Here is a 25,216-nt window from a genome sequence, read left to right as displayed (position 1 = left end):
GAATTAGACATGCAAAGCTATCACTTATGGACATATTATTCTGCCATGTAAGATCGAGTGGTTGAATATGATACCTTTCCTATCTCAGGGTGCTACAGTGGCTGAATCTTCTTCCATAAACTGTTGTCTGGGAATAAATATGGAGGCCGCGGCAGTATCACCAGGTAAGATCAAATAACTCGCACCCTCTGCATATTTGACAACTCATTCAGTACTTTGCTGCTCTACTTCACTGTTTTGCATAATCTAATTTATGTATGCTTGTGTGTGTGTGGCTGTTGCTTTTCCAACAGGCTTCAGAATTTTCAGTATATCTGTGATAGAAGGTGCTACAAATAGCTTCTCAGGAAATAATATTATCCGAAAAACTAGCCATGTTGCTGTCTACAAGGTACGCTATATGTTTGATTTTCCCAGGTCATAGCTGAAGTAAAATTCGTCTAAAAGCCTTGTATATACGACGCTCTTGTTGTATTTCAATTTTATTTTGTTTTACTTTATTTTCTAAATGGACTATATGTTTTTATACTTTTTTCCGAAACGGAGGATTACCCCCGCCTCTGCATCAGGACGATGCATACAACCATTTATTATTAATAATGCATATGTTTTTTACACCTATAATATAGTTTTACTAAAAAAATACACATGGGCAAGCACAAAAGCAACTATTAGAAAAGATGTGGCTCACTGCCGGGAATTGGTGTAAAGTCCATTGATATCAAGGTTCTCTCTAAGGCAAATGCTATCAATAGCTATAAAAAGGATGGTTTTGCTCTCAGTTCTTCATAAGTTCAAGCACGGAGGTTTAACTGCTACAAAACAGGTTAAAGAGCCAGTTCAACATTGATGGACCTAGGTCAATCCATCAGTAGTAACTGGTGGGGAGTGTTGACAAGCCGATAAGATGTGCTCAGTGTTAATGACCGGCAATGCCCATATGGCAACGTCGTGCCATATGTGTTACCGGGGTATTTTGTACATAAACTTAACTCCTAGTTTAACATTATGCTCACAATTTCCAGGGTGTATTGTCTGACGGACTTGAGATTGCCATCAAAAGATTTGAAGATCCTGAGACACAAGCTCGTGTTTTGCCGGTGTGGCTTCAGCATGAGAATGTGGTTCGTTGCGTGGGATACTGCCATGAAGCTAGCCAGGACATGGTGGTGGAAGAGTACATGCCGAATGGAACCTTGTCTGAGATTATCAATGGTATGATTTCTCTCTATTATTGTAGTTACTCTCAATAAATTATGTCTCTTGTGTCCCCTCCAAAAATAAATTCGCATGTTCTAAACCAAACTTCAACTTTGTGCCTGTATGACTAAAAAAAGGAAAAGAGAATGTGTATGTATATGAAAAGTTAATTCAAACTTTGCAGGATCGTCAGAACAGTTGGATTGGTCTTCAGCGCTCAGGACAATTCGGGGGGTAGCAAAGGGTGTATCTTATCTGCACTTCAACCATATTATCCATATGGATCTGAAGCCAACCAACATTGTCTTCGGTCCAGATATGAACCCTAAGATTTGCGATCTTGAGAAGGCTAAAATACTAAATCAAGATGTCACTCAACAACAGACGTCAGAATTAGTAGGCACAATGTAAGACTCCATCCAATATAAACTACTCCCTCTGTTTACAATAATGAGGTGTATATTTTTTTTTCAGAAAAGGCAAATCTTTCTACGGTTGATCAGGTTTGTAGGAAAAAATATCAACAGCTACAATACCAAAATAAATAAAATATGAGACTATGTTTAATGATGAATCTAATGATACTGATTTGGTATTGCCAATATTGACATTTTCCTCTATAAGCTTAGTCAAATATACAGAACTACAATTTTTTTTAGATAATAATTCTTGTATTTTCGAACAGAGACAATAGTATTTTTATTACCTAGACATCCACGAAGCTCTTATATAAATTTCTCTATATTATTACCACTACTGACCTTTCGAATCACATGCCAATCAGGGGCTACATTCCTCCCGAATATATTGCAGATGGTATTATCTCACTGAAGAGCGATGTGTTTAGTTTCGGCGTCCTCCTCCTATACACTATTAACCGAAAAATTAAAAAGGCAGACCTTGACAAACATCCAATTGTTTGGGTAAGTAGATCTATTTGGAAATATATTATATTGTAGATATTGAAATAATTTTCTGCAAGCATGGGATGTTAACTCTTTGTAAATAAATGCTACAAAATCACATGATGTATTATGAAAATGTTATTCGCAAGAACCCAACAGCAATATTTCTACCTTACTAATTAATAAATCAGTTTTTCAAGCATTTACAGCCAAATAGAAAAATTTTACTCTGTAAATTTTAAATTGTCGCGTACTTTATTCTAGAAAACATATTATTTCCAAGCTTTTTATCTCCGGCTGTAGTATTCGTTATGCGAGTACTTGCATGTGGTGTGTGTCTGTGCACTTATAATTCTTATGTTTTTCCTTGTGTTTGGTATTCTGGTGAGTTATCATAATCCCCTTTCCCAGCCGGCTTTGGCAAATTGTTCTTTTGATGACCATTTCAAATTATAATGTGCTAAAAGGCAACCTGGAATCATATCCGGGAAAACAAGGATAACATAGTTGAGATGTGAACAACTAAAGTGGGATATGAATAAATTTGAGAACATACAAACTTAACATATGAATAAAATTTCCCAGAAGATGAGTTAATTAAGTAACCCAGCCAGCTTTCCGGTGAGTGTTATTATTAATTTGGTTTGTTCTCTTAATAAATTAATATGATTATAGTTTCACAAAGATTCTTCCTAGCTCGAGCTCCACGGTGCCTCTTATCTAGACCATCGGTGCATTTCGAGATTTGTGCTAGAAAGGAGCATCACGAGCCGTGCAGCAGTTGGCTGCAGTGTCATTAGCAGGTGATGTCTTGTCCATCTAATCACATGCAGTCCGCTGCATGGGCTTTGTGACAGAGTAGTACCAGTGGTGTGCAGCGATGTCACATGTGTTCGCTGCATGGCTACAGGGTTTGGGGTCACTGCTGCAACAGTGGAAAGAGAGTGAAAGAGTGGGACAGCTAATAGAAAAGTGTTGCGTCCCTAGTGCAAAAGTGGAGAGAGAGGTAGATGTGAGAGTGAGAAAAAACATTCAGAAAATTTATTTGAGAGAGAGAGAAAGTGCTATGCAAATATTAGGAGAGAGAGGCGAGAGTGTGTGTGTTGTTGTAGTGAGCATCCTGGATTGAAAAAGAGAGAGAGGAGTTTTTTTAGGAGTTGCATGTAAAGCTCAGGAAAGAGTGAGCATTGCACAGAGTGTGTGTTGCATGTAAAGGTCAAACGCAGAGAAAGAAATTCATATGTGCTGCATGCCGAGTTGTTTTACATGCTGGAAGAGAGAGAGAGCATGCAATTCGATAGAGAAAGAATGTTGCATGCAGCAGGTCCTGACACACACTGTTCACTCATGTGACTGTTCGTGTGTGCTGCATGCAATGAGGAGACTGCTCTGTCTTTTTTTATTACACATGGTCTGACCCTCCTGTAATCAACTGCATGTTTTGTATGTGACCTTGGCTGAGTTGACACCAATCTTGAGGAATAGGAGGCCAGTGAATGGCACAGATAGAAGGTGCCATGTAGCCCGAGCTACAAAAAACCACTCTCTTATAGTTTGGGTTGTGAAAAGGAATGTTTGCTTTTCCACATCAGATTACAAAAAATGAACAACAAGGCACAACACAGTTTAGCAATTGAGCCTAAAAAACATGCTGGTTACTACAACTGAAATATATAGTTGTAATAAGTGATGCTATTTTTGTCAGGCTTGGGAGGTACGAGAATCTCAGAGGATGAAGGAGTTATTCGAGCCTTCGACGTTGCTAAAGGAATTGGAAAGATTCATAGAGATCGGACTGCTTTGCGCTCAGGAGGTTCCTGAAGATCGACCCACCATGCCGCATGTTCTTGAGATGCTGAACGGCGAGGATAATCTACCAATCCCAAAGAAACCAGGGTTCATTATAAGGGCTGCATCGGAGTGCTTGCCTACCGTACAATAGCTGAATCAGAGGGGGTGGAAAAACTTCTGTGTCATGGGCGGAAAAACTTCTGTGGTAGTTGGGCATATACTAGTTAAGTTTCCAAACTGAAAACTGCTACCCAAAATCAGTTAATTATTTACTATTTCTGTGTCATGGTAGCATCTTTAGGTACTTGTCGAAAGGTTTCTTCGTAAACGGGAACAATATTCTGGTTTGATAGAGATATTTGCTTCAAAGAATATGTTCTCCTCAATTTCTTTTATTATTTTGTTCTGCAACTGTCCATGTGGGCCTAGCTCTCCAGTGGTTCTTGCCGCCATAGCCTGTGGTAGCAGGGCCTGCCGCCGTAGCCCGTGGCAGAAGGTTGGATATCAGAGGATTTCGTACCCGTCAGGGTGGTGTAACAGCACCGGACGACATGAGGCACTAGCCGCCACTGCGGAACAGGATGACACGTGGTACTTGCCGAGTTCAGTAGGTGACTTGAGACAGCTCCAGGGTCTAGATGGCAAACACTTCAATAATCAATTACGGTCCCCGTTCTAGCATTTCTATTGCCAGCACGTCGAAGTAAAAAAAACATGGTACTACCTAATATCATCGTCGGCATCACCTTGGTGCTGAATGATGTCCACGGTGTCACACCGGTCGACAAGTCTGCTTTTATCTCTGGGTTCATCTCTACCATGACTTTCAGTGTCTCTGACATGAAATCGACACTTCCTGGCTACATCATCCATATATACGGTGTGCATGGTGGTAATGTCGTATCTGGTGCTCATCACAACCGCTGGCACCGCCTACAAATTACACCTTTGGCAGCCAACACTGTACTTCCACTCCGCGTTGATGATGCTCACCATCATTGTCGGCCTCTCCCTTGTAATGTGATGTGGTGCACACTGTTGGAGGAGCCTTCTCATGTTGCCTGACATGAAAGCCACGTTTCTTGGCCTTGCAGGCTACCTCATCTACATCGGCTGCTCCCTGGAACTGTCATGTTGCACGCTCGTTTGTGTTGCGGGCCCTTGTTGAAATAATTAGAAGGGTCAGCCTTGTAAAAGTAGCTAGCATCACTCCATGGCAGCAGACTGTTTGAATGTTTTCATTGGATGGAGTTATAGAAGTATGGACCAAAGCGAACAAATAATCGCATTGTTATATCACAGACTAGTAAACAACATTTGAAGTTTTTGACGATACCGACTACTACAAGAGTCAGTACAAATGTACTTCATCTGTGTGGTGTGCTCAATGGTACAGTCGTGTTAAATGTTTGATTCCATGAAGGATACATTCATCGTCAGCTCACACTCGTGGTGCTGAATATGTTCTTGAATACTTTTCTGGTGGCCTTGTTGCTTCTAGTGGTCATATGACTGGGCGTCTGCCTGGGTCAAAATATTGCTTCCGCCAGCCAGTCACACCAAGTTGATGTTCGTGAGCATCTTCACGGTGATGAAAAGTACACTGGGGCTGGACACACTGGTCAAGAAGTATGCTCTGGTCTCCTGCATGAAAGCCACACTCATTGGGCTTGCTGATTAGGTGTCTCGTTGTACTAGCCCTTTCTTTTTTGGGGCTTGGTAAATTCTAGTCGACTGAGATTTGGCGAAGTACCAGACATATGCTCAGTCGTTGGATCAATACAGCTTTAGGCTTTGTGCAAGCGCATGTGGGCAGCTGTATGGCTTCTGTTAAGCAGGCACTTCCTATTCCACGCTTCAGGCATCGGTTACAGTGCAAACTAAACTGGCGCACACCCCTCGCTCCTTGCTGGGCCGGTCCATGTACATTTTTTCTGTTAAAAAAGGAAAAAACTGTGAGGGTGACAAGTTTCAAACTCGCAACCTATGTGTACTAAGGGAACAAAAATAACCACTAGGCTATGTTACCCTCTCGTGCACATTTTGCTTTTTTCCCTTATTATACTTCTTTCTCCAGTTAGTGATTTTTCTTCCCAGTTCACTGGTCAGTAATGTTTTATTCGGTTTTACTTTTTCCTTTTGTTTTCTTAAATGCACATTTTTTTCAACATGGCGATATCTTCTTCAAAATATATGAACTTTTCTTTCCAAAATCCATGAACTTTTATTCCAATTCGTGATTTTTTTTTCAAATTCGATGAACTTTCTTTCCAAAATCCATGAATATTTATTAAAATTTTTGATTTTTTTTAAAATTTGCTGAACTTTTTTTCAATTCGATGAGCTTTTTTTCATTTTGAAGAACTTTTTTTCCAAATTGGTGGACTTTTTTTCAAGTTGGTGATTTTTTTTCAAGATTTGATAAAGTTTTCACAATTTTTTGTGAACTATTTTTCAAAATTGATGATTGTTTCGACATAAATGAACTTTTTTTGAATAGGGCAACATCTTTTTGTATGTTCATGAACATTTTCCGAAATCTGTGAAGTTTCATTTTAAAATAAAAATCACATATGAGCATCTATAATTGCGCTTAACAAATTACCGCTGCTTTTAGTCAGTTGCAATTCCTCGCGGAAGCACCTTTTTTTTTTTGCTGTTTTTTCGGGCTTTTAATACCATCCATGCGCTGCGCCTTGGTGGGCCGGCTCACTAGGCACTGCAGTGAGCGCCGATTGTGTTTTGTGGTGCTAACAGCGCTGAATAAGAGCCCCCGTCAAGCAGCGTTGCCGGGCTGGGGTGCGATTGGCCCATTTATTTTTGTCTTGTGCTTTTTTTTGTTGGGCAGGGGTGTGCAATCGGCCGCACATAGTTTTTTTTTGTTCAAATTCTTTCCTCGGCTGTGTTCTATAACATGTGTGTCGTGGCTTGACGTCATACAAATCTATGAACTATATTTTGTTTTTAAAAATTTGAGTCGCCAATTAGTTTTTCTGTCGGTTCAATTTTTGTTGCTGCTCCACTCAAGACCAGACTAACCATTGACAATGCCACTATTTCTTTTTGTGTTATTGTGCTTTTTTGGATGACCATGCCCAGATGATCATTTTCATTTAGGTTTTTCTGGTTCTTTTTTGTGTTATTACTGTCGAAGAAACATCAAGATTCATGCAACACCACTTGTCCCGTATTTAACCAGCCTAATTTAGTTGTGGTTGGCCTATTTTTTGCTTTTTCTTTGTTTTTGACAGTGACTCGTGATGAGCTAGGTGCTCAGAGGTAATTTTTTTTCTTTCTCTGTTGTGCTTTTTGGTTTAATTTTTTATCTTTTTTTGTATTTCTCTATTTCCTTTCAAGTTATTTTAACATTTTTCGTCTATGTTCCTCATAGCATTGATTTTTTTTCCATTTGTATTTTTCACTTTCTTATTTAATTCTATTTATGCTTTTTATCACTCTTTTTAAGCTTTTTCTTACCAACACACGATTCTCGCTATTTTTATTTTTTCCATGTTTTTAGTTAAAATTAATTTATTTTTAAAATTAGATAATATTGCCATCCGACTGCATAATCTTCCCCGACTGCAACTGCATTTCTTCAATGTGACTGTAACTCTTTAGTGCTTCGCAGCACGAGGGGCCAGTTGCATGTCTGTCATTATGCTTGCAGCTGCAAGTGTCGCTCCTGACTGCAACTCTGTGGTGTGTTGTCAGAGGACAATTGCATGTCTATCACTAGCATGCACTTACAAGAGTTGCCCTGACTGCAACGACATGTCTTCAATGTGACTTTATGGTGTTTTGTTGGGGGGAGAGGATAGTTGCATATTTTTCACTAGGCACACAACTGCAAGTGTCATCTCGGATATTCAATTGCATTTCTTCAATGGAACAACAACGTTGTGGTGTTTTATTGGATAGGGCCACTTGCATGTCTGCCATTAGGTATGCAACTGTCAGTCTCACTCCTGACTACAACTTTCGGGTGTTTGTCAGAGGAAGGGTAGTTCTGCAAGTGTTGCCCCTGACTGCAACGGCACGTCTTCAGCGTGACTGCAATTGTATGGTGTTTTTGCTGGGCTAGGTGGAGGGGGTAGTTGCATGCCTGTCACTAGGCATGCAACTGCAAGTGTCACCGTGGACAACAACTGCATATCTTCACGCGACTGCAACTCTGTGGTGTTTTGTCAAAAAGGGCTAGTTGCATGTACGCCACTAGGCACGCAATTGCAGGTGTCACACCCGATTGCAACTTATTGGCATTTTGTCGAGGGAGTGGGGCAGTTGTGTGTCTACCTCTAGGCCCACTATTGCAAGTTCTCTCCCCCAATTGCAAATTAGTGGTGTTTTCGTTAGGGGAGTGGGGGCAGTTGCATGTCTACCACTAGGCTCGCAACTTCAAGTGTCGCCCCGAATGCAATTGCATGTCTTAAACGAGATTGCAACTTAGTGATGATTTATCAGGTGGGGAGGGGGTGGGGGTTGCATGTTCATCACCAGGCACGCAACTACAAGTGTCGCCTCTGAATTGCAACTGCATATGTTGAATCGGATTGCAAGTCTGTTATGTTTACAATCCTATACTCTGTCTGGCCTTTCGTTGCTCCAACGGTGAAGAGCTCGCCACGAGAAACACATCGGTGAAAACAGATCTGAATTTTGATCTTCTAATCAAAAGTTGCAACATTTTAAATATTTTGGAACCTTGATTAAATGCACATGAGACATGAATCTTTGTTGGTCTATTAGAAGAGGGTTACGGGGGAAGAGGACCACCTTTTTCTGAATCTATACAACTAGGTGAAACTGGTGGCACAAAAAAAGCTATACTTTCTTATTTGGGCCGGCAGGTCTGCTCAATGATGCAGATGGGCGCTCTCTAGCCAGGTCCTAAAAAATTATGACATAGGAAGCTGTTTTGCATAGATGCACAGGTTCGAAGACAATATGATTTTCTATATATTAATTATATTAATATTATTTTGCGAAGGTTTCATTATCAAGAAAACGGAAAGGTGGAAGAAGGGGGTGAGCCCGGCGGCTACTGGAACAAATGAAGCATAGGAAAAAAATAATTACCTAACCAGCATCTGTGAAGAGCACATCGACCGTTTTGCAATTTGCAGGCAGACCGGATCTTCATATAGTTAGGGGTCAACTGTATAATAAAATCAACGAGACGACTATCTCAAACATCATATAAATTCTTGGAACAACTATTGTGTAAGATTGAGTTTTCATTTGGTGAACTGATAAAATTGAGTATTAGTATTATGTACGTATTTCTTTTAGGTATAGCAATCTGTGTTGTTTATTCGTAAAGAAAGAAAAAACAATCTATGGTGTTTGAAGCATTCTCGCGCCATTAATTAGGCGCCAACCAGATCCATTTGCACTAGGTGCGTCATGGAAAGAATATAAAAAAGGCAGCTCTATATGCTACTGCAACAGGTCACTTCTTGATTTTTTTTGTTGCGACGGAACGTGTGCCACTTGTTTTACCTAATTTTTTGGCCTGGTATAGTACGAGTACCTGTCGTGCATTTCTATGTGCATGTTATTTCATTGAGATTCATGTTGAGGCTTTCCGCCCTGCTGTATTTCACTATATTCCATTGCATACAAAATTTTACCCACATAATATAATTATATTTTATGAGTGCCATAATTAGAAGACATTAACTTCCTCTGATCCATATTACTTAATATGGATCGGAGGGAGTATATATTATACTTCCCAGCTAGAAGTCATGTGATGTTTTTTGGCTCTTGGGAGGTAAATCTTGCTATAAAAGTCACCACAAAATATTAATAAACATTTGGATATTGTTATAATGTTCTGTAGGATTTCTGCTCATTGCTTCATCCCATTGATTATTTAAGACACAAACCGGGCCCCATTTAATACTAATATTTTGACCTACTGCGGATCTATCATGCATTTCTATGTTCATGTTGCCTAACATGTTGCTCTGGGATTTATGGTGTAGGCTTGTAACCCATTGTATTTCACATATTATTGTGTGTTCAACGATTTTATAACATAATATAATTAGTTTTGATGGGTCCCACAATTAAAAATCGTTACAGATTTGGCTTGTCAAAAAGGTAATGTTGTGATGTTTCTAAGATTTTTGAAGTTAAAGCTAGCTATAAAACTAATAAAAATGTACTTGTGAACATTTGAACACTGCTAGGATGCGTTGTAGGGTAGATGCTAATCGCATTTACGTCTCATATTTTACGCAAAGGAACGTGTGCCACTTATTTATCGTAACTACTTTCCTAAAAACAGTGAGGGTATCTATCATGCACTGTATGTGCACGTTACATAAAACAATGCTTTGAGATTCATGGTGTAGCTTTCAGTGTGTTGTGTTACACTATAGCTTTACTTCTCAAAGTTGTCGTGATGTCATGTTTCTTGGGTATTTGTAGGTAAACCTAGCTATAAAACTCCTCAAAATTATGTTTGAATATTGAACTTTTTCAAATGATTTCTAGGATAGATACCTATCTCCTTAAAAATTGATATTTTATCGTTATGACAGAATGTGAAACTACTTTATGCTAGTTGTTTAGCCTATTATAGTACGAGTACCTGTAGTGCATTACTATGTGCATATTATTGCTTCAGGTTCATGCTGCAGCTTTCCAACCCACAGTATTTTACTATAGGCTCAGTTCTTTTCTGGCTTATGGACGACTTATTGTGGAAAATAAGCCTAAGCTGAAAAGAACTCGCTTTTTTGTATTGAGCTTAGGCTCAGTTCTTTTCTGGCTTATGGACGACTTATTGTGGAAAATAAGCCTAAGCTGAAAAGAACTCGCTTTTTTGTATTGAGCTTAATTTCCAGCCACAGCCGGTCCCTTCATGTTGGGGAGAAGCCAGGGGAGAGCAGCTTCCCGAGCGCAGCCCTTTAAAAACTGAAGCGGTACATCGCTATGCCCTCGGCGTTGGCAGTATTTACAACAGAAATGCCACCCGCGAAAGATATAACCCCTGGCATCGAAGGCATCTCTCCCGACGCATCATCAGCTTCGCGCGTCTGCTAGGTTTCCTCGCCGCCGCCTCTTGTCCAGCGAGCCGCCGCCGTCGCCGCCGTCGCCGTCCTTCCCGACGCCATGCAGGGAGGTTAGCCAACGTCGCTATCCTGCCCCAACGTCGCAATCGCTGGCCTCCGCCCGTCCCTCTGCTGCTTCCCGTCCTGCTGCACATCCGGCCTCCACACTACTCCCATCTTCACGGCAAGCTCCAGTCCGATCGTCCCCGTCCAAGCTCTTACCAAGGTAAGCACCCGTCTGTCCTTTTATCTTTCTCCTCCGGACTTCTTTCCAGTTCTGCATGTGATGCATGATGTTATAAACCATGTCATGCGATGGCATCTATCTGTGTCCGGGGTTCAATACATGTGTACGTGTCTGTGTAGGTTTGAACAATTGTCACTGGGTAGGACTGCTAGCTGCCTACAGATACGCTCCTGTGGCAATCGGCCGAATGATCTACACGTACATTAGTATTAGTACTAGTAGCTCTATAAAGATCAAAGCAAAGATCGTCCAGCAGCTTGATGTGCGAGTCTTATCTTGGTGTTCCTAATCGATTGCTCGAAGGTCTAGCCAGCTTGGGGCAAAAACAACTAGTCAGCTTAGCTTTGTTCGTGCTGGTCGTCGTCGTTCTTCATCGCCGTCGTCGGAAGTACTCGGCGCACGGACTGGGCCAACATATGCCACATTAGAGAGTGAACAAAATTACTTCTAATTGTACACTGATTGCTATGTACGTGTATTTATATGACCAAAAATACTGTCATGTATGAATTTGGTGTTGTGGCAGTGAGCTAATATTTTTATTAAATATAGTGGGATTTTATTACTGCTAAGGGTTATCTGGTATGGGTTATGTGTTATTTGATTAAAATTGTAACATTCATTTTATGATAGATGGATAAAGGTAAATCTGGGAAAGCAAATTGGGATCCTGTTGCCCATAAAATTTTCCTTGACATTTGTGTTGAAGAAGTGAATGCAAATAACCGTTCTGATGGACATTTGAGCCCAATTGGGTACGAAAATATGATAAGAAAGTTCAATGAGCGGACAAACAGAAATTATGTTCGCAAGCAATTCAAGAATAGGTGGGATTTACTTAAAAAAGAGTACAATTGTTGGAAGACGTTGAACCAAAAGGCATCTGGAATTGGAATAGATCCTGTTACTAGGAGCATTGCAGCTACTGATGAATGGTGGGCGACTGAGATACAGGTATTGAAGCATTCATATTACTTTTACTTGTTACTTTTGCCATCCACTTTCTTAATTAATTTATTTGTGTGATATTTTTGCAGAGAAATGAGATTGCCGCCAAGTTTCGATATGCTCCATTAGTTGATGAGCAAAGAATGAGTTTTATATTTGATGACCATAGTGTGACGAATGCATATGCAAGGGTCGCAACTCCCTCGTCTCAAGTTGATGCCTCTCATATTAACATTGAAGAGGATAATGAGGACGGCTCGGGATGTGAGTTAGATGTTAACCAAGTTACACCCACCAATGTTTCATCTAAAGGTCGAAAGAAGAGATCATGTCCTTATTCACCGAGTCCCAAGATGGTCCAAAAGGCGGCAAAAGATAGTGATGATAAAATGGTATTTAACCGTATGGTTGACCTTTGGGAGAGGAGGGAGATTAGCCGCAATTCGGCGATGTCTCAAACAAATGTGGATCATGTGAGAGATGAGATAAAAGAGATGACGACCATGGTGGTGAACGATGGATGTCGGCCTGGAAGTGATGTGTATTTCTATGCTCTACAGCTGTTTACGAAGAAGGAACATCGTGATGTATTCAGTGCCCTCAAGGATGAGGCTCCTAGTGTGAGGCTTGAATGGATCAAGCGGACATGGGATCTCTTTATGAAAAAAGATTAGAACTTCTGTGATGTTATTTGCTTTGAACAAAATTACTTGCTATCGACTTGTACTGTCGTGAACCTATGTTTTTTTTGGAACCTCTTGTTTGCACTCAGATTGTAATATAGGGAAACTGGATCATTTGTCATCAATTCGTATGCATCGTGGATCTTTTTTCTAGTCGTTTTTAATGCCATGTGTCGTTTTTGATGGCTCAAATTATTTTGTTTTTCTGTGTACCAAATTATAATGCATCTATATTGTGTTCTTTATGCGACAGATGGATATCTCTGTTGAGGATGAAGATGAAGAATTAGATTTCTGCATTCTTGCAATGGCACATTATCTTCAAAGCAAAGAGAGGGTGCCCTATGCACCTAGAAGAGCACCAATGATGACGGGGTTGCAATGGGTGCAAGAGAAAGAGATGAATCCAAAAGCATTCTACTCAATGTTTAGGATGCGGAGGTCAGTGTTTTACCCATTGCATGACATGCTAGTTGAGAAATACGGTTTAAAGTCAACTTGCAACATGTCAAGTAAAGAAGCATTAGCACTATTTTTATGGACTTTGGGGACATGCCAGACCACCGACAATATTGCAGATCGATTTGAACACAGTCGGTCTACCATTAACAAAAAGTTTAAAGAGGTTTTAATGTGTGTATATCGTATGGCTGGTGATTACGTACGACCCAAAGATGAAACTTTCACCCAAGTTCATGACTCGCTTAAAAAACCAAGATTTTGGCCTCACTTCAAGGATGCCATTGGGGCCATAGATGGAACACACATACCTTGTATTGTGCCTGAAAAAGAGCAGCCCAAATATCGCAATAGAAAAGGTGTCACCACTCAGAATGTCATGGCAATATGTGATTTTGATATGAGGTTCATTTTTGTTGTTGCTGGATGGCCTGGATCTGTTCATGACACCCGTGTATGGGCTGATGCACGAGCTGAATATCCCAGTTTCCCACACCCTCCGAATGGTAATGACTCGTACATGCATTTTTTTACACTAGCCTTTTGCTTTAAATTATCGCTCTTCATTGTATTTTTGTTTCCTGTATAGGAAAATACTATCTTGTTGACTCAGGCTATCCAAACAGAGATGGCTATCTAGCACCGTACAAAGGACAACGGTACCATGTACCTGATTTCCAGCAAGTACCTCCACGAGGGAGAAATGAGACCTTTAATCATCTACATTCCTCACTACGAAACGTCATCGAAAGAACTTTTGGTGTTCTCAAGATGAAATGGCGAATCCTTCTTGGCATTAGGCGTTACAAAGTTGAAACACAAACAATGATAATTACTGCATGTACTTGTCTTCATAACTACATCCGTGAGAGCAAACTACCTGATGAGCATTTTGACATAGTTGAGAATGGATCCTATGTTCACGAGGAGAGCGCTTCTCATCACTTTGCACCCTATGATGAAGGCAATATGGGTAGCGTACGAGATGCTATTGCTGCGAGTGTCTTTCCTTGATGACTAGCTTTATTGTGTATGCTTTTGTTGGGAGAACCATGTAATATATAGAATATCTTTCTTTCTTCACAAGTACTACGTACATTTATTTTTATTTTCCATATGTGCGACAACGATATTCCTTATGTGGACTTGTTACAATTAAGCGATGTTTCAAAAAAAAAATATGTTCGTATGTGCGGCTAAGCACTACAGAATAACCCAATTATTATTCCATCAAAACAGAATTTAGGGGGTATTGCAGACTTTTTATTGTGTATATAGAAAATAAGCTAAACGGACAGAGGCTAAAAAGAACTAGATGGCTTATCTTCACTGAGCTTATTTCCACAGCGGCTTGTCAGGGGCTTATTTCCACAGTGGCTTCTGCATAAGCCAGAGGTGAAAAGAACTGGCCCTTAATTTCCAGCCACAGCCGGTCCCTTCATGTTGGGGAGAAGCCAGGGGAGAGCAGCTTCCCGAGCGCAGCCCTTTAAAAACTGAAGCGGTACATCGCTATGCCCTCGGCGTTGGCAGTATTTACAACAGAAATGCCACCCGCGAAAGATATAACCCCTGGCATCGAAGGCATCTCTCCCGACGCATCATCAGCTTCGCGCGTCTGCTAGGTTTCCTCGCCGCCGCCTCTTGTCCAGCGAGCCGCCGCCGTCGCCGCCGTCGCCGTCCTTCCCGACGCCATGCAGGGAGGTTAGCCAACGTCGCTATCCTGCCCCAACGTCGCAATCGCTGGCCTCCGCCCGTCCCTCTGCTGCTTCCCGTCCTGCTGCACATCCGGCCTCCACACTACTCCCATCTTCACGGCAAGCTCCAGTCCGATCGTCCCCGTCCAAGCTCTTACCAAGGTAAGCACCCGTCTGTCCTTTTATCTTTCTCCTCCGGACTTCTTTCCAGTTCTGCATGTGATGCATGATGTTATAAACCATGTCATGCGATGGCATCTATCTGTGTCCGGGGTTCAATACATGTGTACGTGTCTGTGTAGGTTTGAACAATTGTCACTGGGTAGGACTGCTAGCTGCCTACAGATACGCTCCTGTGGCAATCGGCCGAATGATCTACACGTACATTAGTATTAGTACTAGTAGCTCTATAAAGATCAAAGCAAAGATCGTCCAGCAGCTTGATGTGCGAGTCTTATCTTGGTGTTCCTAATCGATTGCTCGAAGGTCTAGCCAGCTTGGGGCAAAAACAACTAGTCAGCTTAGCTTTGTTCGTGCTGGTCGTCGTCGTTCTTCATCGCCGTCGTCGGAAGTACTCGGCGCACGGACTGGGCCAACATATGCCACATTAGAGAGTGAACAAAATTACTTCTAATTGTACACTGATTGCTATGTACGTGTATTTATATGACCAAAAATACTGTCATGTATGAATTTGGTGTTGTGGCAGTGAGCTAATATTTTTATTAAATATAGTGGGATTTTATTACTGCTAAGGGTTATCTGGTATGGGTTATGTGTTATTTGATTAAAATTGTAACATTCATTTTATGATAGATGGATAAAGGTAAATCTGGGAAAGCAAATTGGGATCCTGTTGCCCATAAAATTTTCCTTGACATTTGTGTTGAAGAAGTGAATGCAAATAACCGTTCTGATGGACATTTGAGCCCAATTGGGTACGAAAATATGATAAGAAAGTTCAATGAGCGGACAAACAGAAATTATGTTCGCAAGCAATTCAAGAATAGGTGGGATTTACTTAAAAAAGAGTACAATTGTTGGAAGACGTTGAACCAAAAGGCATCTGGAATTGGAATAGATCCTGTTACTAGGAGCATTGCAGCTACTGATGAATGGTGGGCGACTGAGATACAGGTATTGAAGCATTCATATTACTTTTACTTGTTACTTTTGCCATCCACTTTCTTAATTAATTTATTTGTGTGATATTTTTGCAGAGAAATGAGATTGCCGCCAAGTTTCGATATGCTCCATTAGTTGATGAGCAAAGAATGAGTTTTATATTTGATGACCATAGTGTGACGAATGCATATGCAAGGGTCGCAACTCCCTCGTCTCAAGTTGATGCCTCTCATATTAACATTGAAGAGGATAATGAGGACGGCTCGGGATGTGAGTTAGATGTTAACCAAGTTACACCCACCAATGTTTCATCTAAAGGTCGAAAGAAGAGATCATGTCCTTATTCACCGAGTCCCAAGATGGTCCAAAAGGCGGCAAAAGATAGTGATGATAAAATGGTATTTAACCGTATGGTTGACCTTTGGGAGAGGAGGGAGATTAGCCGCAATTCGGCGATGTCTCAAACAAATGTGGATCATGTGAGAGATGAGATAAAAGAGATGACGACCATGGTGGTGAACGATGGATGTCGGCCTGGAAGTGATGTGTATTTCTATGCTCTACAGCTGTTTACGAAGAAGGAACATCGTGATGTATTCAGTGCCCTCAAGGATGAGGCTCCTAGTGTGAGGCTTGAATGGATCAAGCGGACATGGGATCTCTTTATGAAAAAAGATTAGAACTTCTGTGATGTTATTTGCTTTGAACAAAATTACTTGCTATCGACTTGTACTGTCGTGAACCTATGTTTTTTTTGGAACCTCTTGTTTGCACTCAGATTGTAATATAGGGAAACTGGATCATTTGTCATCAATTCGTATGCATCGTGGATCTTTTTTCTAGTCGTTTTTAATGCCATGTGTCGTTTTTGATGGCTCAAATTATTTTGTTTTTCTGTGTACCAAATTATAATGCATCTATATTGTGTTCTTTATGCGACAGATGGATATCTCTGTTGAGGATGAAGATGAAGAATTAGATTTCTGCATTCTTGCAATGGCACATTATCTTCAAAGCAAAGAGAGGGTGCCCTATGCACCTAGAAGAGCACCAATGATGACGGGGTTGCAATGGGTGCAAGAGAAAGAGATGAATCCAAAAGCATTCTACTCAATGTTTAGGATGCGGAGGTCAGTGTTTTACCCATTGCATGACATGCTAGTTGAGAAATACGGTTTAAAGTCAACTTGCAACATGTCAAGTAAAGAAGCATTAGCACTATTTTTATGGACTTTGGGGACATGCCAGACCACCGACAATATTGCAGATCGATTTGAACACAGTCGGTCTACCATTAACAAAAAGTTTAAAGAGGTTTTAATGTGTGTATATCGTATGGCTGGTGATTACGTACGACCCAAAGATGAAACTTTCACCCAAGTTCATGACTCGCTTAAAAAACCAAGATTTTGGCCTCACTTCAAGGATGCCATTGGGGCCATAGATGGAACACACATACCTTGTATTGTGCCTGAAAAAGAGCAGCCCAAATATCGCAATAGAAAAGGTGTCACCACTCAGAATGTCATGGCAATATGTGATTTTGATATGAGGTTCATTTTTGTTGTTGCTGGATGGCCTGGATCTGTTCATGACACCCGTGTATGGGCTGATGCACGAGCTGAATATCCCAGTTTCCCACACCCTCCGAATGGTAATGACTCGTACATGCATTTTTTTACACTAGCCTTTTGCTTTAAATTATCGCTCTTCATTGTATTTTTGTTTCCTGTATAGGAAAATACTATCTTGTTGACTCAGGCTATCCAAACAGAGATGGCTATCTAGCACCGTACAAAGGACAACGGTACCATGTACCTGATTTCCAGCAAGTACCTCCACGAGGGAGAAATGAGACCTTTAATCATCTACATTCCTCACTACGAAACGTCATCGAAAGAACTTTTGGTGTTCTCAAGATGAAATGGCGAATCCTTCTTGGCATTAGGCGTTACAAAGTTGAAACACAAACAATGATAATTACTGCATGTACTTGTCTTCATAACTACATCCGTGAGAGCAAACTACCTGATGAGCATTTTGACATAGTTGAGAATGGATCCTATGTTCACGAGGAGAGCGCTTCTCATCACTTTGCACCCTATGATGAAGGCAATATGGGTAGCGTACGAGATGCTATTGCTGCGAGTGTCTTTCCTTGATGACTAGCTTTATTGTGTATGCTTTTGTTGGGAGAACCATGTAATATATAGAATATCTTTCTTTCTTCACAAGTACTACGTACATTTATTTTTATTTTCCATATGTGCGACAACGATATTCCTTATGTGGACTTGTTACAATTAAGCGATGTTTCAAAAAAAAAATATGTTCGTATGTGCGGCTAAGCACTACAGAATAACCCAATTATTATTCCATCAAAACAGAATTTAGGGGGTATTGCAGACTTTTTATTGTGTATATAGAAAATAAGCTAAACGGACAGAGGCTAAAAAGAACTAGATGGCTTATCTTCACTGAGCTTATTTCCACAGCGGCTTGTCAGGGGCTTATTTCCACAGTGGCTTCTGCATAAGCCAGAGGTGAAAAGAACTGGCCCTATATTCCACTGCTTCCAACGATTTATGCATGAAATATAATCATTTTTATGGGCCTCAGGATTTAAAAAATATAGATTTGCTTCTCAAAGAGGTAGTGATGTGATGTTTCTTGTCTCTGTGCAGAAAAATCTTGCCGTACATGCCACCAAAAGATATTTGTGAACACTGTTTGAATGAGCTTTAGGATAGCTGCTCATCATGTTACCCTATTGATTGTTTTTTGATGCGAGATGAAGGATTGCCATTTTTTAATACTAATTGTTTGGCCTAGTATGGTTCTAGTATTTAGCGTGCATTTCTAAGTTCTAGTCGCCTAATATGTTTCTTTGATATTTATGCTTAGCTTTGTAACCCGTTGTATTTCACCATATTATTATCTTTGCCGGAAAAGCTTGGTCCAAAAGTCATAAAAAATATATTTGTGAACATTTGAACACTCTACGAATGAGTTGTAGGATAGATGCACATCACCTTATGACTCGTATCCTTCTCTAAAACTTATGACTCTTATTATTTATTAAGAGGACTGTGCGCCACTTATTTATCCATTCTACGTGCACGTCAATTACATAAAACAGTGCTTTGAGATTATTGGTGTAGCTTTCTAGCATGCTGTAGTACACTATATTACTGTATCCGGACATTTATGCACATAGTATAATTGGTTTTTGGGTCCCATAAATAAAAACAAATTATATATCGTCTTCCCAAGTTATAGTGATGTCAAGCTTCTTGGGTCCTTGCAGGTAAAGCTATCTACAGAAATCACCAATCTTGTTTCTTCACATATTCCAAATAGAGAAAAATTCACTGTAGGTCACTAAACATGAGTTGGTTGACAGTTTGGTACCACTACTTCAAAATACCCGAACTACGGTCCACATACTTGCGCAAGGGGTTCACTTTGGTCCATATGTACGATTTCGTCTACGTATTTGCTGACTTGGCCGAGTCAGCGGCCGCCAGCTCGCTTTGACCGCCACCTGGTCGTGCCTAGGGTGAATACTAGTCCGTCCGGGGGCTTTTGTGTAAAAACGCCAGACAAAGCGACCAAGTCCCCGTCCTCTACTACCTCGGCAAGGTCGGCAGGAGGCTGCAGAACCTTATCAGAAATCACGACCAGAAAACGAACGGGGATCCCTTCCCCCCTTGCGCCGCAGCTATGGACAGGTACTGGCGACGGTGAATACTAGTCCTCCAACCCAAACCAAAGGACATACGGCTTCTTCTTGATCATTCTTGCAACGGCCAGCATGCCCAGCACCTCAGGGAAACGTGTGATGACGCCGCCGATCTGCCGCCTGGCGACGCCGATGCCGACGAGGTAGGCGACGGAGGTGCTCATGGTGCCCTCGAGCTTGAAGCCGAGGAGCTCCGGGTAGCGCTCGAGCACGCGCGGCACGTCGCCGGGCTTGACGTCCATCCCCTGGAGGTACTTGACGACGGGCGCGAGGTCGACGACGATGCTGGCGTGGAGCACCTGCGGTAGCGGCGGAGCAGGTGCGGGAGCTCTTCGCGGCGGACGCCGACCTTGCCGAGGTAGTCGAGGACGGGGACCCGGTCGCTTTGTCTGGCGTTTTTACAAAAAAAAACCCGGATGGACTAGTATTCACCCTAGGCACGACCAGGTGGCGGTCAAAGCGAGCTGGCGGCCGCTGACTCGGCCAAATCAGTAAATACGTAGACGAAATCAGTCATACGGACCAAAGTGAACCCCTTGCACAAGTAAATGGACCGTAGTTCGGGTATTCTAAAGTAGTGGTACTAAACTGTCAACCGGTTCAAGTTTAGTGACCTAAGGTGAATTTTTCTCTTCCAAATATGTTGACATGAGCTGTAGGATAGATACTCATAGTGTGACGACTTTTTTTTGGTTGTCATAGAATGTGTGCCACTTGTATATACTAGTTGTTTGGCCTACTACAGTTTTTTTGTAACCCGTCATGCATTTCTATTTTTAGGTTATTGCTTTCAGATTTATTATGTACGTTTGTAACCCATTGTATTTCACAATATTCGATCCAGATTTATTATGTACGTTTGTAACCCATTGTATTTCACAATATTCGATCTAATCAAAGATTTAGAACATAATATAATTATTTCTGATGGGTCGTAAATGTAAATCATTGATAGATTGGGCTTCTGAAGGGGTAGTGGTGTGATGCTTCTTACATCTTTGCAGGTAAAGGTAGCAATAAAAGTTATTAAAAATATACTAATTGTGAACATTTGAACACCGCTGGAATGAGCGGTAGCATAGATGCTCATCACGAGCCAAAAGTGACCTTCCGCTCCCGAGCTCAAATGAGCTCGGTGAACAGTAAAATCAACAAAAATTCAAAAAAATCTGAATTTTTTTGTGACAAACATTGACAAAAGTTTCAAGTGGTTGCAAAAATTCGTCTTGGAATCACATTCCTGGAAGGTGTGGCAAATAAAACAAAATTGATACTCTGATCATCACGTTGCGACTCTTGATATTTTTTCCTTCTGACGGAAATGCGTGTCACCTTTTTATGCTAACAGTTTGGCCTAGTATAGTACAACTACCTGTATTTCACCATATTATTATCTTTGCCGGAAAAGCTTGGTATAAAAGTCATAAAAAATATATATGTGAACATTTGAATACTCTAGGAATGAGTTGTAGGATAGATGCACATCAACTTATGACTTGAATTATTTATTAAAAGAAATGTGTGCCACTTATTTATCCTGTGTTTTCTTTGGCATGGTGTGGGTAGCTTTCTAGCATACTGTAGTACACTATATTACTGTATCCGACCATCTACGCACATAATATAATTGGTTTTTGGGTCCCACAAAAGAAATTAGTTATATATCGTCTTCTCAAAGTTATAGTGATGTTATGCTTCTTGGGTCTTTGCAGGTAAAGCCATCTATAGAAGTCACCAAAAAATACTTTTCAAATATTCCAAATATGTTGAAATGAGCCGTCGGATAGATACTCATAGTGTGACAACTCTTTTTTTGCTGTGATATATTCCACTTGTTTTTGCTGTGGTGCATTTCTATTTTTAGGTTATTGCTTTGAGATTTATGATGTACCTTTGTAACCCATTGTATGTCAGAATATTCTATCTATTCAAAGATTTATAACATAATATAACTATTTTTGATGGGTCGTAAATGTAAATCATTTATCGATTGGACTTCTGAAAGAGGTAATGGTACACTGCTTCTTACATCTTTGTAGGTAAAGCTAGCAATAAGAGTTACTAAAAATATACTAATTGTGAACATTTGAACACTGCTGGAATGAGCGGTAGAGTAGATGCTAACTGTTTATGTGATGGAAGGAGTGCCACTTGTTTATGCTAACTGTTTTGCATACAATAGTGCGAGTATCTATCATGCGTTCTACTTGCACGCTACAAGACACTTTGGTTTGAGATTCATGGTGTAGCTTTCCAGCTCGATGTAGAACAATTTATTCCACTGTGTCCAGCCATTTAAATAATATAATTATTCTTTTCGGTCACATAATTAAAAAGTAATTGTATATTTTCCTCTCAATGATCTATTGGTGTAATGCCTTGTTGGTCTTTGTAGGTATGCCAGCTATAAAAGTCAACAAAAGATATTTTCAGAATATTGACACTGTTGAAACGAGCTGTAGGACAGCCAGTTGCTTTGAGACTCATGGTGTAGCTTTCAATTTATGCACATCATATAATGCACGACAGGTACTTGTGCTACACTAGACCAAGCTAGTAGTGGCGGGCCGTACTTAGTGCTTGCTACGGGTCTTGTAACTAAGGAAAGTCATTGAACATACCATGCTTATTAATCCAGAGTAATACCAAGATTGAGCATGGCGCTTTCAATTGTTTATGTTCAATATAGAAAGAGTTTAAAAGGGAAATGGTGTAAAAATAAGACCCTGCCATAGTAAGTAATGAATCATGGCACGCATTACTTACAACTCACAGCTTTGACAAGGAACATGCTTGTGATTGGATTCCAATATAGGAATAGGATGCCGAGTCACCTAGATTAATTTCTGCTTCTCAATGCTAGGCTCCAAAGGCCTTACGAATTTCAGCGATTACATGGCTGGACACATCTGGACCGAACATCTTAGGCAAATTTGCTGTCAGATCGACCTCGATTGATTTTAATCTTACAGCTTGATCCCTCCTGACCATGATCTCCCTCTCGGCATCTTCCATTTCGGATGTTTGACCAGCACAACTATGAAGCCAGATTTGAAGCACTTCCTTCACAGCTGATGCCAGATGGCTGGACACTATCTCCTCCAAGGTACTCTCCCCTCCATGACCACAATCAATGGTGACCGACAGCGCTGTTGGAGAACATGCACTGCGCACAAAGAGCGACGGCGACCGGTATGGACGGGTTTGTGGCAACTCTTCGATGTTCTCACGTTGCTTGTCCAGCCCAGTGTTTTCATAGTACTTGACGATGTACTCGGGGTGGAGTGCAAGGTCTTTACGTGGGAGCAGATCGAGAATCACTACCATTGAACTTGGGCTGCCTTGTATGAACTCCATGAGGAAATGTGGTGCATCCGACAAGGCGTTTAGGGAAATAAGAACCGATGTAATATCGATTGCACCATTCGGGACTTTGCAGTGAAGTGACGAGTACAACATGAAATCAATCTGTAGACAGAAGTTAAGACCATTGAAAATCGTACGCATTTGTCGTTTTTGTTGATACAGTCATATGATCACGAGGAGGAGCAAATAGAAGAAATTAGGCAAGTTTATTAGTGCGCCAGTTTTCATGATTCCACTGCCAATATTGTTGGGTTTGTTGTTCTCACGGAGCTACTAATTCCTATTAATTTCAGTTGAGCCATGGTGATGCTTGTGTGTTTATGTGTGTGTGTGTGTGTGTGTGTGTGTGTGTGTGTGAGAGAGAGAGAGAGAGAGAGAGAGAGAGAGAGAGATGCACAAAAGTAGTAGTATATCACGTAGGTACTGAATCGAGAGAGGAAATACCGATGAGGCAGGCACGCCTCGACGCACGTCCAGCATGCCGACGGCGGTTCCGGTGCTGTTCCGGAACTCGAGTACGTCTGCAGGAACAGCCGAGGGCAGCAACCGCGCCTCGGCTTCAGCCACCAGCTCTCGCGCTACCTTTCGGTGCGCCAGGGAGGGCATGCATGCGCACATGATGCTTGATGTTCTGGCTCGGAGAAGAGGAGACGCGCCATGGTGGAGACCGGAGATAGTTGGAAGGGTTGGCGCAGCCATGGAGACAGAGGTCACTGGCCGGAGCATGGTACACAACTGCGTGGAGAAGTGAAAGACGATGACTGATTTGTGCCGCTAAACTGAATATTTATAGAGATCGTGCTGTCCGGCCGGGATCGTTCCCGTTTACAGAAGAGGGGCTTCGAGTTGGTAGTTACCCTTTAAAGGTTTGATATACATGCATGAACTTCTTTCTTACGACCACTTCTCAATTTCATTAATCCTGCATTCCCGTTGGTCATATGCTAGCATTGACTCTAACTCAACTAAAACCACATATCTGCTACCAGACGAATGGTTGTACCAATCCTGCATCCACAAGCCGTCGATCACGTGAGATACAGCCTGCTCCACGCGTTCCACGCGCCCACAAAAGGTTAGGTGGTCGAAAGCGCCTCCTACTTTAGACTTATTGATAACATCGAACAGTTACACACAGTGTACATGTCGACCAACAGTACTCTAGTCCTTTTCCAAAGGCACATCTATCTATTATATATTAAAAGTAATTAACGGGTTCACTTGAAGCAAGAGAAATATGTTGTAAATCCAATGTTAATTATAAAATACAGACCCTTCACATACAGGATCTTCTAACATTGTGAACCTTGACCTTACGATCCACGTAATATAAGATGGCGGAGTTGAGACTTTCTTTGGGAATGACTGGAGACAACTTAAATACACAAAAGTTATATGATAGACCATCTCCATGGTGGACTGGAGGTCCCTTGGGGTTACGTCCTTTGGCTGTTATCTTCTGCTTCTGTTTGCCCCTTGCATGGGTGCTTCTCTCTGGTTGTACTCTATCTTCATGTTGGAGCATTGGACATTCTCCTTTCTTTTGGTAGGTCAGTTCCTTGTTAGAGTGTCGTCGGGTTTACGCCCCATGGTGAATGTGTCGATGACGCGCATTCATAGTGGGTTTCCCTGTGATGCTGAGCTCACTCTCCCTTTCCCGTGTCCTTTTGTTTCGGGTCGTTACTAATGCCTGACCCTTTAGTCCCGGTTCAAATCAGAACCGGGACAGATGGGTCTCCACGTGGCCTGTGCGCCGAGCCCAGGCAGGAGGGCCATTGGTCCCGGTTGGTGGCACCAACCGGGACCAATAGGCATCCACGCGTCAGTATTTCTGTGGCTAGGTTTTTTGTTTTTTTAGGGGGGTTGGGGGGTTGGGGGGTTGGGGGGTTAATTTAGGTGTTTCATATATTGTGTTAGCTAGCTAATTAATAGAGAGAAGTGTCCTCTCTTATGTCCGTGCTTGGTCGACGCTACGTACTATACATACGTATA

At 41.4% G+C, this 25,216-nt stretch overlaps 1 protein-coding gene across 1 annotated transcript; it reads right to left on the bottom strand.

Annotated features, from left to right (window-relative positions):
- Positions 1-22,593: 22,593 nt before the first annotated feature.
- On the bottom strand, positions 22,594-23,983 carry LOC119357510 (red chlorophyll catabolite reductase-like). The gene is made up of 2 exons (XM_037624434.1): positions 23,669-23,983; positions 22,594-23,326 (listed from the first exon to the last, which is right to left on the bottom strand). The coding sequence occupies exons 1-2, from the start codon at positions 23,948-23,950 to the stop codon at positions 22,718-22,720; spliced, it is 891 nt and encodes a 296-aa protein (XP_037480331.1). The 5' UTR covers positions 23,951-23,983; the 3' UTR covers positions 22,594-22,717.
- Positions 23,984-25,216: the final 1,233 nt, after the last annotated feature.

Source organism: Triticum dicoccoides, chromosome 1A (genome assembly GCF_002162155.2).
Source record: "Triticum dicoccoides isolate Atlit2015 ecotype Zavitan chromosome 1A, WEW_v2.0, whole genome shotgun sequence".
NCBI lineage: Eukaryota > Viridiplantae > Streptophyta > Magnoliopsida > Poales > Poaceae > Triticum > Triticum dicoccoides.
This window is presented reverse-complemented; position numbering and strand designations above follow the sequence as displayed.

Bases quoted from the DNA above. Each gene is read 5' to 3' on its own strand.
- LOC119357510 (XM_037624434.1), bottom strand. From the start codon at position 23,950: ATGCTCCGGCCAGTGACCTCTGTCTCCATGGCTGCGCCAACCCTTCCA. The intron at 23,327-23,668 runs GTATTTCCTCTC...TTCTGTCTACAG, and splicing joins GAGGCGTGCCTGCCTCATCG to ATTGATTTCATGTTGTACTC.